The 15,329-nt window shown below is 39.3% G+C and overlaps 1 protein-coding gene across 4 annotated transcripts; it reads left to right on the top strand.

Moving 5' to 3' along the window:
- CFAP298 (cilia and flagella associated protein 298) lies at nucleotides 1–8,509 on the top strand. Of its 4 annotated transcripts, none has more exons than XM_053386600.1 (9): nucleotides 1–127; nucleotides 882–946; nucleotides 2,572–2,712; nucleotides 3,620–3,787; nucleotides 4,735–4,802; nucleotides 5,716–5,874; nucleotides 6,966–7,097; nucleotides 7,897–7,992; nucleotides 8,090–8,509. In XM_053386600.1, exons 3-9 carry the CDS (start codon nucleotides 2,574–2,576, stop codon nucleotides 8,198–8,200), a joined length of 873 nt encoding a protein of 290 aa, XP_053242575.1. In that variant the 5' UTR covers nucleotides 1–127; nucleotides 882–946; nucleotides 2,572–2,573; the 3' UTR covers nucleotides 8,201–8,509. The 4 variants fall into 4 exon arrangements, with proteins under 4 accessions (XP_053242575.1, XP_053242573.1, XP_053242574.1 ...); XM_053386599.1 differs by lacking the exon at nucleotides 1–127 and adding an exon at nucleotides 319–778; XM_053386598.1 differs by lacking the exon at nucleotides 882–946 and having other exon boundaries at nucleotides 2–127.
- The last annotated feature ends 6,820 nt before the right edge of the window (nucleotides 8,510–15,329 follow it).

The following is a 15,329-nucleotide window of genomic DNA, read 5'->3' as shown; positions in this document are numbered from 1 at the left end:
GTCGAGTGAGGAACACTTCCTGGGTCGCCGAAGTTGCTAGTATAGAGCACCGAGTTGAGCTCTGGCGGCGGCGGCGAACGAAGAGCGGGAAGTTGGCTTGAGGGGCTTTTCCTACGCGGCGACTCAGGTGAGCGGGGTTTGGGAGTTTGGGGGGCCGCTGCGGAAGACGGAAAGCCGAAGGAGCCGGTCGCGCGCGCTGCTATGCGTGCGTCGGTTGGTTTCCATAGAAACGAAAGGAACCGTTGAAGGGGCGGAGCCGCTGAGTGGACGAGCCGCCTCCTCCCCCCCTTCCATCTTTCTACCGGCAGTTGTTTCAGAAATAGCTTTTTTCAACCCCGGCCGCTTATTTCCAAAGCTTGAAGTTGGTTCCCGGTTCCTAGATTTCCCGGTTTCCCACCTCCCTTGTGCACTCTCGGTTTTCCTGCTTCTCTTTTCTTAAGAAACTGTTTCAAAGGCTCAAGAGCCCTGTAAGACCTTTGAGAATTATTGGGCCTTTTATAAAGGGCTTCTAGATAGGAAGCTTTGCCTCCTCCAGGATGGAGATGCGGTGATGGGGACTGCTGACTCGTGAGCTGATTTCCAAAAAAGAAAAGGAAGGAAGAAGCTACATCTTGTCAGGAAAGGAAAGGTGGCGACCTCACAGCAGCTCAGTTGCAATCCCTTAACCCAGCCTCGCACCAGTGTGGCCACAGAATATACTGGAAGACCCACTCTTCTGCTTTCCCCATATATATTAATGCCCGTAATTTCTCACCAGTTGTGTTCCTCCAACTCACAGGTACCCGCTGAGTAAAAAGCACAAGGCTAGACCTTGGTTGTAAAAGATCAGAGGCTGAAACTTTTCTGTAGCAACCTCACATGCCATTTTACATCCTTTGCAGCATCTGAGAAAAGCCAGAGGAGGTTACATTTTGTAAACTGGAATGAGCAAATGAGTCACTTTCAAGTAAGAGCCCAATTTACACTTTTAAAATACTTTTTTTTTCCGGCAAGAGTTTTTTGGGAGTTAGGGAAGATGGGTAAGGTTTACAGATTCTAGAAGGAAAATCGGGGAAAGTAATGTTTGGCTGCTGAGTCTAGAGAAATTATAGTTCCTTAAAATAGGGTTGCCAAAAAGTAAAAACCAGGACACCCCAAAAGTTGCTAAAGTTTTTTTAGGAAGATCCCAAAACTTTTTGACAAGCCCCAAAGTTGTTGAACTTTTTTTTGACAAAAACAATATGCACCATTGGGGAAGAAGCCTTACCACCTGGTTTGGCATAAATGTAGAATGGATGTCAAGGTTTAGTAGGTGCAAATTAAGAAGTGAAACAAGGAAACTGTATATGCCCAGAGGCACTGTTTACTTTCCATGTTTCATGGTATGGAACTTCTAGTGAAACTAGGCTCTAAGGCACAGTTCATAGCTTTGGAGAATGAGTCTTGGCTTAAATTAAGAGCTACATATACCCTTATTAAGGGACGTGGGTGGCGCTGTGGGTAAAACCTCAGCGCCTAGGACTTGCCGATCGTATGGTCGGCGGTTTGAATCCCCGTGGCGGGGTGAGCTCCCGTCTTTCGGTCCCAGCTCCTGCCCACCTAGCAGTTCGAAAGCACCCCTAAGTGCAAGTAGATAAATAGGTACCGCTTTATAGCGGGAAGGTAAACGGTGTTTTCGTGTGCTGCGCTGGTGCTGGCTCGCCAGAGCAGCTTCGTCACGCTGGCCACGTGACCCGGAAGTGTCTCCGGACAGCGCTGGCCCCGGCCTCTTAAGTGAGATGGGCGCACAACCCTAGAGTCGGACACGACTGGCCCGTACGGGCAGGGGTACCTTTACCTTTACCTTTATACCCTTATTATAAAAGGAATCTTGTATAGAAAGTGATCTCAGAACATCACAGCTTCATGCAATGTAACAATATCTTTGATTTAAAAACAATAACAACCCTTAACCTACAAAATAGGGCGGAGTCTGTGCCATTTTATGGAATGGTCTCTATACCACACTTAGCTGTAGGATTTTTAAATACAATTAATAATTATACAACAGTTTCCACATCCTCATCCTCCTAAGTCACTAGGGTAGGGTTTGGCATTTTAGGACCTTTTAGTGTGGAATTCCAGGGAGGGATAGGATTCTGAGCATCCCTGCAACCAAGACTTACATGGACTATGTGCCCCATAGTAGAGGTTCTGTTTATTTTTGAAACTGATCTGAAACCTTATGCTTGGGCACATTCTTAGGAAGGAAAGAAAGGAAAAACAAAATTATTTTCCCCAAACTCTGAAGTTCTTACCTATTAATTACTGCTATGCTTGCTTACTCTTATTTATTCTCAAGCCTCGCAATGAACCTTTGACATTCTGGTCCTGTTTTGGAGGCTAGGGGACTTTATTTCCTTTTATGTTGCTTTGAAACTGTGCAACTGTAAACTTGGTATCGGACAAATTTCCTGTCTATAGTGTTTGGCTCTCATAGTCAGTTTCTCAAAACGTTTATTTGCAAGGTTCTTGACACCTTTTTCCTGTTCTTATCTGATAAATGGTGACACATTTTCTTTAGTATTTGTCTGTGTTTCTCTGCTTTTGCAGAAATGGTTTTGCTCCATGTGAAGAATGGTGATGAGAGCCAATTTCTGCTGGAGACAACAGGCAGTATTTCCATTGAAGATTTAACACAGGAAGTGACCAAGATCTACAATGGAAGGCTCAAAGTTCATCGTGTTTGTGCAGGTGTGAAATGTAACCATTTGCCTTCCTACCCAACCCAACTTTCTTGTGGAAAATGAGCGTTTTCTATGGCAGTGTTCCCTTCCTAGTCCTTATGGGTTACTTATGCCATGCAAGGGTTAGTGTTTTTGATGGCACTGACGAGCTGCGTAAATTTGCTGACAGTTTGGTGTTTCTTTCTGTTAGGAATTGCTATCTTTAAGAAAATAAAATAAAAGCCTTTTAATGGGTCTTTGAATTACCCACATAGGATTCATAGATGAAGGAACAATAAACTTCTTAAATCATGTCTGTAGGATATAATTTAAGCTAATATTCTAATTCTACAACAGCCCAATTTTTGTTTTTCAGATATTTAGTAATCTGCTAAATAAGAGAGCCAAAGGTGCCTACTTAAAACATTTCTGTTTAAGCATGCCTAGCCAGATTTGAAGAAATGAGTGTTTTTATCTCTTTTTAGTTTGTTGGTTTTAGTTTTGAATGTTTTTAAAATACAGTCGTACCTTGGAAGTCGAATGGAATCTGTTCCGGAAGTCCATTTGACTTCCAAAACGTTCAAAAACCAAAGTGTGGCTTCTGATTGGCTGCAGGAAGCTCCTGCAGCCAATCAGAAGCCACGTCGGACGTTCAGTTTCCAAAAATAGTTTGCAAACCGGAACAGTCACTTCTGTGTTTGCGACGTTCAGGAGCCAAAATGTTCGGGAACTAAGCTGTTCGACTTCCAAGGTAAGACTGTACCTGTTTTTAACTGTTTTTGTTGATAATTGTAATGTTGGGTTTTTTGTAAACTGCTTTGAAGTTTTTATTAAAATTAAGAGGTATATGATTTTTCTTAAATAATTTAAATAAATAAAGGGTAAATGACATAATTTTATCATCTGATCCCATTCTCTGGTTTTGTTTTTTATAGAAATAGAAACACTGGCAGAACATGGTATTTTCTTACCACCTAACATGCAAGGTCTGACCGATGAGCAAATAGAAGAGCTGAAGCTGAAGGATGAATGGGCAGAAAAATGTATTCCAAGTGGTGGAAGCACCTTTAAAAAAGATGAAATTGGACGAAGAAATGGCCATGGTAAATAAATGTACCTTAAGCATACATGACTTTTTTGTATATAATTAGCCAAGAGAGGATTCTATAATAAATTTATTTTGTATTTTGATACTGCATACTTTTTCATGTTGAAAAATGACTGTAGGTTATGTAAATAATGCTAGTTATGTTATTTTCACTATCAGACTTACATATTTGCAAGGGTGTATAAAAACCATAGGACCTTTCTATTGAATCCAAAAAGTGTGCCTGTTTTTTATGCTTAGCGCTATATTCTGGCAAGCTGAGTTCAACGTCAGTAGCAAAATACAGTGGGACAACGTAGCTATTATGTTCTGGATAAGTGAGCTGTTATAAAGTCCGAGTACATGCAGCCAGCAAGAAAACTTAAATTGGTTGCCTAAAAGGAAGCAGTACTGCTAGGAAAGAGAAGGAGCTCTTCAATCTTTTAGCATCAGATGAGCCTGAATTCCTCTAACAAAAGCTGCACATTTCATGATTTGGATTCAGAAGTTCTTGCAGCTAACAGTCACTTCCATTTGTGCATACCCCTTTTCCACCATATCACCCCATTTCAAAGGGTCTTCCATAGGCTGCAGAGTGGCTGAAATCAGGAAAGCACTGCTGTATGAGTAGAATATCATTTGCACTTCGTTAGAACCAATTCTCTGTCTGCACCATTCAGAAATGACATCATTCAGATTATTTTGTGCCAATAAATAGGTGCAAAATTTAACATACAAGGCAGTCTTTATACTTACTAAATGTATATATTATATTTTTTAAAATTAAAAAATGCCAATAATATCAATGGGTCTGCTCGGAATGAATAAGAATATGAGGTTTAATGATGCCTGGCTTAAGAGAGACATTTACAGCGGCAACATTTTATGTAAAAATATTGTTTTTTATATAGTCAGCCTGCATATAATACCATATCATATTAAATGCAGATTTCTTATTTTAAGCTCCAAATGAAAAAATGAAACAGGTTTTAAAAGCAACAGTAGAAGAAGCCAAGGCACTAATATCTAAGGTAAGACACTTCTATATTTTTGTATGGCATTTGAGGCAATTAATTAACATTTTAAAATTTGGACTTAATTTTATCAAACAGCTCATGTTAACGTACCTATTCAAAGGTCATAAAGATCTCTGTATGACCAAAATCACCAACATTTTCCCACTCCAGTGTAGCTGTGGCAGTGTCACATTGCAAGCCAATCAACAATATCACCCCATGGCTTGGCGGTGTGGATTAGAAATATCAGTAGCTTTGTAGAATATTTGACCTTATTGACTGTTGTATATTTTAAGTTTCTTTTGAATAGTTGTATAGAAAAAGCAGTTTGTAGATGTTTAATCCCTACCCCTTCTTCCCAATCAGAAATATCTCATGGAGTATAAATAAAGGTATTGTCCACAAGGAGTCTCTCTTCTCCTAGCTTCACATTTCCTTTTGAGGGTGGAGTTGTGAATTAAAAGTCCATTAAAATATATAATGTAAATCTATACATTCTATTGATTTTAGTGGGAAAGTGGAGCAAATGCTCAATTTTCCCCCTTAGTGGTCAGTGAACCTTTGTCCTCTGAGTAAACCATGCTGCTGGCTTTTATCACTTTGGAAAAAATGGTAAACACTGCATAAAAGAGGTGATTCTGCATCCAGTTTTGCATTGACAGCAAGTCTGGGTCTTATACATATCTGCCACAGATCTTTTCAATAGAATCTTTGACAAGAGATTTCATTTTTATCTTAGCCAATATTGTGTACAGTAAAACAAACATTTGATCCTTTATGTATCAGGCAGAAAAGCTAAGTGTGGCGTTCTTTGTTACTTGGCTTTCCTCAAATGTCATGCTGAGTCACATTGTGAACTGCAAGGAAAACATTTTTCCTCTGTGCTTTGTTGGTTTGTTAAATTAAATGTCTTCTGTCTGTATTTCAGAAACAAGTGCAAGCCAATGTGTGTGTTAATAAGGATATGGTGAAAGATGCACTGGACCAGCTCCGAGGAGCTGTAATGATTGTTTACCCAATGGGACTCCCTCCATATGACCCAATTAGAATGGAGTTTGAAGATAAAGAAGATCTGTCAGGAACTCATGTAATGATTTACTTGGGTTACATGGTTTCTAGTTTTAAAAATGTTGCCCTTCCTGGAATTAAAAAGTTGGGGCTTTTGCAGAACATGTAGTCATTTGTGTGTTATTTGTATAATTATTTGATTTATATCCTGCTCCATCCCAAAGGTAACTAAGTGACTTTTACAACTGAATATGTTTTGAATTAAAAATGGCTTTTCCTCTTGCTGCAGTTGTTTTTCTGGTTAGAGACTGGGACCAAAGTGTCCTTTCCCTTCCCTGTATTCTGCAGGGCAAGTAACCATTTCTGCAGACTTATTGTATATTATAATGATTTCAGGTTTGTGAAAATTCAATGAGCTAATAAACATTTGTTAGAAATCATGAAATTCTCTTTAATTACCATTTAGCTTTTTTTCTAGGATAACACAGTTTATTTGTTTAAGATCCATCTTAAAAATGGATTTGAAATTGAAACATAAATGTTGAAGTCTGTATTGATGAAACTGATACCATATCACACATAAATAAAAATTTAGCAAGAATACAATTAATTAATTAGAACTGATTTCCTGTCACAATGAAATTTGTGTACCCTTAGATCCCAGTACTTGTCATCTCACAGAATCAGTCACTTGATAAACAAAAATCAGTGATGATGTTGTACTTAAGGCTGCCTGATTTAGTTCATGATTCACGTAAAAAAATAGTAAGTGAGGCTATAGCCTCTGCATAGCAGTACTTTACCAGTAATTGAATATGTGCACTCTTTGAGTTACTTTCCATCACCAGCAATGGATTTTGTACCTGTTTATTATTTTTTTAAAGGGTGGAGGGACAGTTTCCTACACTGCAAAGTTTTGTCTTAGTCATTATATTTGTTTAGTTTTTAGTGATGAAATGGATATCTGTCTGTTAGACAAGTTGTTCCCACTGCTCTGAAAAAGTTTAATCTGCAATCTGTGTATTTCAACCTTCCTGGTATCCTCCAGATGTTTTGGATTGTAATTCTGTGCTGACTGGGGCTGATGGAAGTTGTAGTCTAAAACATCTGGAGATCAGGCTGGTATATTTGTTGAAACCGCTAAGCATTTCATGACTTAATTTGTCATAGGCTGCACTTGAGGTTATTGAGGAACCAGAGGCACAACTGTGGTGGGCAGCAAAAGAACTGAAGAGAACAAAGCAGCTTTCTGACTATGTGGGCAAAAATGAGAAAACCAAAATTATTGTGAAGATACAGAAAGTAAGTGAAACTCTTGATACATTTCAGTGTATTTCATTTCTCTTTTAGTGTCTTGGAACAAACCATGGTACCATACTCATTGGACCAAGAATAGCTATTTTTCTAACCTGGGTGCAGTGTAAGAACTAATTTTTACTATAGCACCCCTTGAGGCACACATGACAGGGGGTACTAGAGATGTACTACTTGATCTCAAGTTGTTTTTGAAGTATAGGAAGCCTTTTTGAGTGAATCCGAGGATAACTATAAGAAATGTATATGGCATTTGTGGCCTTCCAGATGTTGTTGGACTTCAACTTCCATCAGCCCAAGCCAGTATTGATGATGGGAGCTGGTGTCTAACAATATTTAGAGGGTCGCAGTTCCCAGTCTCTGCTGTAAGAAAAGACCTGGAATAAATATACAGGCTTTTGTTTACCAATAAGCACCTGAATAACTTATTTTGTGCAGCAGTTCTCCTATACTGCTGTGCTTGTTGCTTGTATACCCACCCTTAAAACCCAATTGAAATTCTTTTTTCTACTGCTGCTTGTGCTTCTTCAATTCTATATTTCATAATGGCAAAATCCTTATTATTATAATAGATGATGTATGTATGAAGGCAAGGACCATAAGTTCCTTTGCAAACATAGTTGTGCCCTCCTGTCAAATGTCATTTAGGCCCTGGCTGTCATGGGGGACAGGGATCTTTTCACAACAGGTTCACAGGTAATTGGAAGGCAGTGACTTAAACCTTGGTTTATTATGTCACAGAATAATTAAAAGTGCCAGTGAGTACAAACTTGCTTTATTTTTCCAGAAAGGACAAGGAGCTCCAGCCCGTGAGCCTGTCATAAGCGGTGAAGAACACAAACAGATGATCCTTTTTTATCACAGAAGGCAAGAGGAACTCAAGGTATCTAGGGTTTGTTGTGGTATTTATGCTGTTTAAAACAATACAGGTAAACATTTTTGCAGTTTTAAACACATTTTCTTTGCTATTTCCCCAACAGAAATTGGAAGAAAATGATGATGATTCATTTTTAGATTCTGAATGGGCTGACAGTCATGCCTTGAAAAGACATTTTCATGGTGTAAAGGACATTAAATGGAGACCCAAATGAAGCTATGTATGCAGTTTTTTTTCCTTTTTACAAGATAAATTAATCCACTGAGGTTTACAAATAACATGGATGATAAAATGTGCATTATAATTATTGTGAAATATTAGCTTCTAGTTTTGTAGAAGTGATCTATTGTTATGATCGATTGCAAAATATATTCAGCCTCTTTGACACACTTGCCTTTTAGAAATAAAAAACTAAAGCTTATTTTGTGAATGCACTACAATAGACTTACAAATTGGATGTTTATATTTTTAACTAGTTCGCCAGCATGGCTGTCATATTATTAAACTGGTTGTCGTCATTCTACAGCTGTCTTGTTTCTGTTTGTCCATTGTAATTATGCTGTTCAAAATGATGTAAGCTACTTTAGAAGGCAACACTTTTTTTAATGTGTAGACCATTTGTTGGATCCAGACTTCAATCCTGCCAGTGCCAATTTCTCCCTCCCTATGCAGCCTCCAGCATTACCACACTGTTCCAGAGAGGAATGGCCAAAAGTCCTCTCCTCCCTACCAATGGGGTCCCTCTGTTGAATCAAAGCATTCAATGGACAGAAGGAGCCTTTTCATCTGCAGAAGTTGAATTCTGGTTCCGGACCCATGTTTGCAACTGTGTGATTCAAACGTTAATGGAGAACTCATCACAAGCTGAGGTATCCACTGTTAATTCCTACTTTACCTGTTTAAGAGATAAATGGATAAACAACTATTTCCACCATTATAGCTCCAACCATGTGGAGAATTAGGTTATTTTTACACTCCTGCCATACATAATCATTAGGTATTATATAAATTATGGTTGAAAGAAGCGTGGATTTATCAGACATGATCTAGCCCTGTTCCTTGAAGGGCGGTGTAGAATATTTTTTTAAAATACGTATCAGTTCATGGGACCTGGTCATCTGAGCAGCCACAGTAAGGACAATTTGATCAGTGCTTTTTAAATATCTCAGGTTAATTGCTTTGCAGGATTGTTGTGAAGATAATATGGGAAGGATACTCTATATGCCACCTTGAGCTCCTGGCAGGAAAGGCAGGAAATAAATACTGCATAATAAATAATTGCTAGGATGTAAATAGCTATCCTGCCAGTAAACCTTGCAGTCAACAATATTGTAGACTTGAGCTGAAATAGAAAGTCAACTGATATTTTTAAAAGAACGATGAGTTCCATGAACTCAAAGATAATTTGTTCTTTTTAAATAACATCCTATCTTAAAGGCAACACCAGGAAGTCTCTCTGTAATCTGAATAAAATTTCTCAAGGGGATCTGGTATCGGAGTAATAAATGAATTTATTTCCTTTTTAAAAAATAAGTGGAAAGTGGGGTGTGAAGATTGGTATCATTGGTGAGAATGCTCTTCTGTGATTTTTGCTGTTGGTCTTTCTAATCCAGCTGGACCCTCCACATACATCTAAGTCTGAGCCAGAACTGCTGCCTAAGGTAAGGCTCATTACTCCTAGGGACATAGGGAGCATGTCCTTAACTCTATTATTTTGGGATTGGCGGTGAGCAAAAGCAATGAGCTTGTGGTACACACACACAGGGAGAGAGAGAGAGATGCATACTTTTATAGCCACCCTTACTACATTGTGCTGTAGAGACACTTTAAAATTACAGTAGTTGCACAGAACAATTACCAGGCTTCACAACAGCATTACTCTTCTTAGCTTTGGTTTTACCTTTCGCTGGGCAGAAGCTCAAATGATTATACTAGCAAACTGAACTCAATCTAAAAGGATCAGTTTTCAGTTTAATAGTGCTAACTACATTGCCTATACGCTGCCTATGTTCAGTCTGAATGTTTTTTGTGGCCACAGTGCAGAGGGGTGAAAGATCTGATACTCTAAAATAGCATATACAGAATCTAACCGCTGAGCTTGAGCAATACTACTTAGGAGTTTACATCACTGTAGGTAACAAGACATCCATGTCCAGGCTGGTGCACAACCATAACAGACATGTTGAATGTGTGTGATTTGTTTAATAAAGACCCAAAGGCAAAACTAGTAACTGTGTTTTTGAAATAGCGCTTATCAATCACTTTTAGAAGCAGGAAAAGTGCCATGAAGCAATGTCTGTGTCCATGAATTTCTGTCCTCTGCTCCATCTGTATTGCATTTATTCTTGTGTTGGTGAAACCTCCAGATCCTGGCATGGATCACCTAGTGATACAGAATGTTCAGTCGCTGAGGGAATTAAGCAGTTTACAGTGCTCTCTGGAAAACAAGGAAAAGTTGTCAGGTTGCCTAGGATTAAACCTCACACAGGCAGGTTGAGGGGTGAAAAGATATCCAGGTATGTAGGGAGTTTAAGGGACAAACGGGTGAAGACAAGGAAGCTAGAGGAAGGATTGGGCTAAGAAAATAAAACCTGGAGGAGTAGAAGGCAACTTGAATTAGGGAACTGGGATGAAAGAAGACTGAAGAAATGGCACAACACTTAAGGAGAGGATGGAGGTTGACTGAGGAGGAGATCGGATTGCCAGGGAGAGTGTTCAAGAGGTAAGGTGGCTATAGGAAGTTGCTGTTACTAGATGGAAGGTCTAGAACAGCCTTTTCCAACCTGGTGCCTTCCAGATGTTTTGGACTACAACTCCCATCAGCTCCAGCCAGCTGATGTTATTATAGAGCAGGGATTCTGACTTTGTTTACAATGTCTGAGCACAGCTCCCAATTCTGTCACTCAAAAAGTCATTCCTGGTCTGTGCATACACCCTACTTTCTTCATTTAAGTAGCCTAATTTAGAAGGGAATTGGAAACCCTTGAAGATCAATTGCAAAGTGACCTAGAGATTAATTCTTGATGTGCTTTCTGTCTCTCTCTGCCATACAATACCATGGACTATTAAAAAGCATAGCTGAGATGAAGCAAAAACAAACATGCATGACAGAATTAGTACATACTTTACAATACAAATGCTGCTTGTCAGCTTCAAGGACATGACTTGCCTTTCATTGTACACCAACAAGTACATGCTGTACTGCAATAAATTTTGGGCTCTTGGAATGAGGAAGTTTACAGAGAAATGAGGAAACTTGGCACTTCCCTCACAAGGAAAAAAAGCACACTTTTAATTTCTTATCCCAAGATTATAATGTGGGAGGGAGAGAACTTAAAAGGAAACATAAATAATAAATTGAAGTTTAATTAACTCCTTTAAAAAGTTCCCCATTTATAACTTTTCAGTACAGTAGTATTTTACTGAGAAATCCATGTGGGCATTTACTGATTTTAACTACTTGTCTGTGGTCATCTGACTGTTAGGGAGGAGGGGACTTTGGGTATTAGTAATGCATTCCACTCTCCCTTCAGTGGTATAGGTTCATAGGATATTTGGTGAGATTGAAATTTGGATGAATTATTCTATGTCTGCCTATGCTGATACTAATACAGTGTGGTCTATATGAGAAGAAAATTGAGGTTCTTGTGGGGCCAGGAAAGTGGGATGTCATCCATCTGCAGATAGGAGCAGTAGATGACATTCAACTAAGTTTTACTCTGGGTAAATTTTGCAAGCAAATTTTTCAAATATAAGGCACTTTTGTATGCTACTTTCACCGATACCTTCATTTGTATGCACACTTTCCCCTAAATTTTGTAAACATTGCTTGTTTGAAGAACTGCATTACAAAATTTGGGTAAGAGTGAATTTCAAAGAATAGCTGTATTTTGGTTTGCATATTGTTCTAGAAAGTGTGAATTTAATAGATTCAGCTTTAAATACCAACTGAATCGAATTTCTCCATTCCAATCCACCATTTCTAATTGATTTCATTATGCAGCTTAATTCAGTGTTCCTTTAAGAGCTGTACATTCTTTCAGTTTGAGAGAGGATTCTCTGTGGAGCAGAACCAGTAAAAACTTCAGTGAACTTTTTTTTTAGAAAAACCCACACATTAAAAACAACTCTGAGTCATAGAAGGAATCTAATCTTAAAAACAAAACAAACACCACCATCAAAGTCATTCCATCCTTTCAATGTCAATGGCGCTTTGGAGCAAGTCCTTTCAGTTACCAAACGGCTTTCATTGTGTTACTTGGAAGGAAAGCATCCAAGTTTGTCTATGGTGCTCAGCTATGTTACAGTAGAATAGATTGTGTTACAAGGCAGATCTAGGTACTTCACAGTGCTTAAGTCAAGCCAGTTGACTGGCTTCGAAGGCATTTCCGTTTCCAATCCACCTCCCTCCTTGACACCCCCATTTTATATTTTTCCAACTGTTTCAGGTCCTCGCTTGAGTGAAAGGAAACCTCAAGGTTGCTTTAATGTGATGCCACACCTATTCCATTGTCATCTTTACCACACCTTTCAAACAGCAGTGCCTTGGCTGGCTGATCACAATAGCGTCCTGAAAAACCTCCGAGGTGCAGCTGCATGCTTTGGGCCTCAGAGAAATGTTGTACATGCAACAGCTGAATGAGTTTGGATAAAAGGCTTGGGTTTCAAAAAGGATTAATTTTCAACTTCTTTTTCATCCTTAGAACGGGCAGTCCCAATAGGAAACATTTGATTCCTAGGTGGCCTAGCTATTCAGAGGGGCAAATGATATAATTTTTAAAAAGAACAGATCTCCATTAAAGGTTTGCATTGAACTACAAATACTAAAAGTTATTTGTTGTGACAGAATGTAGTGTCATTAAACATAAAGTAAGAAGGTAAGATGACCCTAATTGGTACCGGAAGATGCTTTTAGGTCACACACACGTAACTTGCAAGCCCTGTTTATAGCATTTGTTTCTTAAGCAATGCCACTGTATTTGAGCATATAAAATGCACTGCTAAGCCTCTTCTTTCTTGTTATCTTTGGAAGTCCTTACCTTTAGAGTGACACTGTGTGCCCCCTTGTGCAACTGTATCCTTTGACTTTAGATTTTTTTTTTTTTTTAAGATACTGGCAGCTTTATCATTCTTGTTGTTTCAGTATTTGCATCCTGCTGATATCCAGCTACCACAGATTTCTTCCTCAAAGCTTAAACAGTAACAACAACAACAAAATTCAGAGCAGGACTTTCCAAACAGGCTTCTCGTTTTCTGCAAGTTGACAATTTTTCAGGACGTTTCATAAAAGTTATTCCTCTTTCCCCCTCTGCCCCAGCTCCACTCCCCTTTATTTACTGTTTAATTTAGATTGCTTCTAGGGACTTTTTTACAAATTGCATTTTTAAAAGTATACTCAAAACCATTTATCTTTATGTCAGAAAATGTAATGTGTACACACTACAAACCACCTGCATAATAAGGGTGACTGGTGCCCATTGGGGCTGATAGGGTGGAAAGTAGGGCGACCAACAGTAGGTGGAGCCAGAGCCAATAGATACAGCCAGTGAGTTATACTTGTCCCCATCCTCCCTGCTGTCTTCTACAAGAGGTGGCACTGAGACTAAGCAAGAAGACAGTGCCACCTCTTGAACAGGTAAGTAAGAAGACAAGCAGGTAGGCGTTGACTGGTGTCAGACTTGAGGTTGGTGGGGCTGTGCCCCATTTTCCCTAATAGACCCGCCTCCACTCATCAGGGTACATATTTGCCAGGGAATCTGGATTTTGCCAGGCAATGAAAATGCAACCATTCTTACACAGGATAAACTTGTAAGTCTACAAGCTACTAATTAATGAACTTTGGCAATGCTGGAAAAGTTCTGAAACTCAATTTTACATGAGGCAGATTTATTGAAAGAATTCCAGGTTTCAGTTTCAGAACTAGACATTTTGGAGCAGAATAGCTCCAAGCATCAGTGGTGGAGTCTAAGCTAACTACGCTCACGGCCGCACCCCTGAGGGTGTCAGGGGCACCTCGCACGCTGCAGCCTCTCTCTACCTCCAGGATCCTCTTGTGGGGGTGCCTGGTCACGTCCCCTCAAAAAAGCACGCCCAGGGCTTTTGGTAAGCATAATATTAAACCTAAATTCCAGCAAACCGATTTTGCCAGTAAATCTAATGATATCCTGGGCTGCAAAAAACTAACACTACTGACATAAGAGTACACTCTTAAAATGTATATAGTGGTAGAGCAATAGATATGTTTAAGCAAAATAGCAAGCAAAGAGACTGACTTACCCTTTTATTTCTGAGATGTGTTACTTTTCTATGCTGTGTCGCTTACACTGTGGGTTAGACTTGCATCATTTGATTTAGCCAGTTTAGGCACCTCCAGAGGCAGCACTTCTCATGTGGTAGTGATGTGGTGCGCACCCTGGCCTCTGCTCATTCACCAAGATTTCAGTAAAACAACAGGTCAGTCTCCTCATAGGTGACAGATGACTGACCTGGGGTCAAAACAGCAGCACCAAAGGACAAGTTGGCAGGGCAACCCAGATCCTATTGGTTGGAGGAAGGACCAGAAGGAGGAGCAGATCTAATATGTCTTTCTCTGCCTCTTTGTCTGGCTAGTTATAACACTTGCTTAGTAAGTGTTTGAACTGTGTCTTTGTTGGATAAATTTGCATGACGCCCCCTCCCCCCCAGCTATTGCTCAGTAAACACCTCCCTGTGTGCCTGCTCTGCTGGTGACATGCAGTCTGGATCAGTCCATTGTGGGTGGGGGTTATGAATGCATTTTCTGGCCTTGCAGTAGTCTGCTTTTCTGTCCTTTCCAATTCTTTGATTCTTCTATATTTTTTTAAGGACTTCTTGGCAAGTTTATTAGCTTCCTGACTTACTAGGAAATGAATCAGGCTGAAGGTTTTCTGATTCGGTATGAGCTCACTAATTAGTAATTGGGAAATGTTCCCTTTTATTAATTTTTCCCAAGCTCCACTTTTCCTTTAAAACAATAGGAAATGAAAAGCCAAAGTCCACTCCACCCCAGTATATCTTATGCTACTACATTAACGTGTGAGTTCTGCATAGGGAAAGAACGGACAACTCCTAAGTATCACAAGTAGGAAGTGACATTTTTCCTCCTTTTGTTCTTCTAGTTCCCTACAGATTGTGACTAAATGTGGGAGACATTCTTCTCTAAAGGAATAAATTTCTGATTTAACTTTAGATTTGATTGGCCTAAACCATACGGGATTTTTCTAAAGGTTATTTTGAAAAGAAGTCTGCAAAGTGACCCATTTAGTTCTGCAGTGGCCTCTCTTTTTATCTTCAGTACCTTTCAGAAATGCAATTTCCTTAGTGGA

The sequence above is a fragment of the Podarcis raffonei genome, chromosome 4, assembly GCF_027172205.1.
Source record: "Podarcis raffonei isolate rPodRaf1 chromosome 4, rPodRaf1.pri, whole genome shotgun sequence".
Lineage (NCBI taxonomy): Eukaryota > Metazoa > Chordata > Lepidosauria > Squamata > Lacertidae > Podarcis > Podarcis raffonei.
The sequence above is the reverse complement of the archived record's forward strand: the minus strand, read 5'-3'. Positions and strand labels throughout refer to the sequence as shown.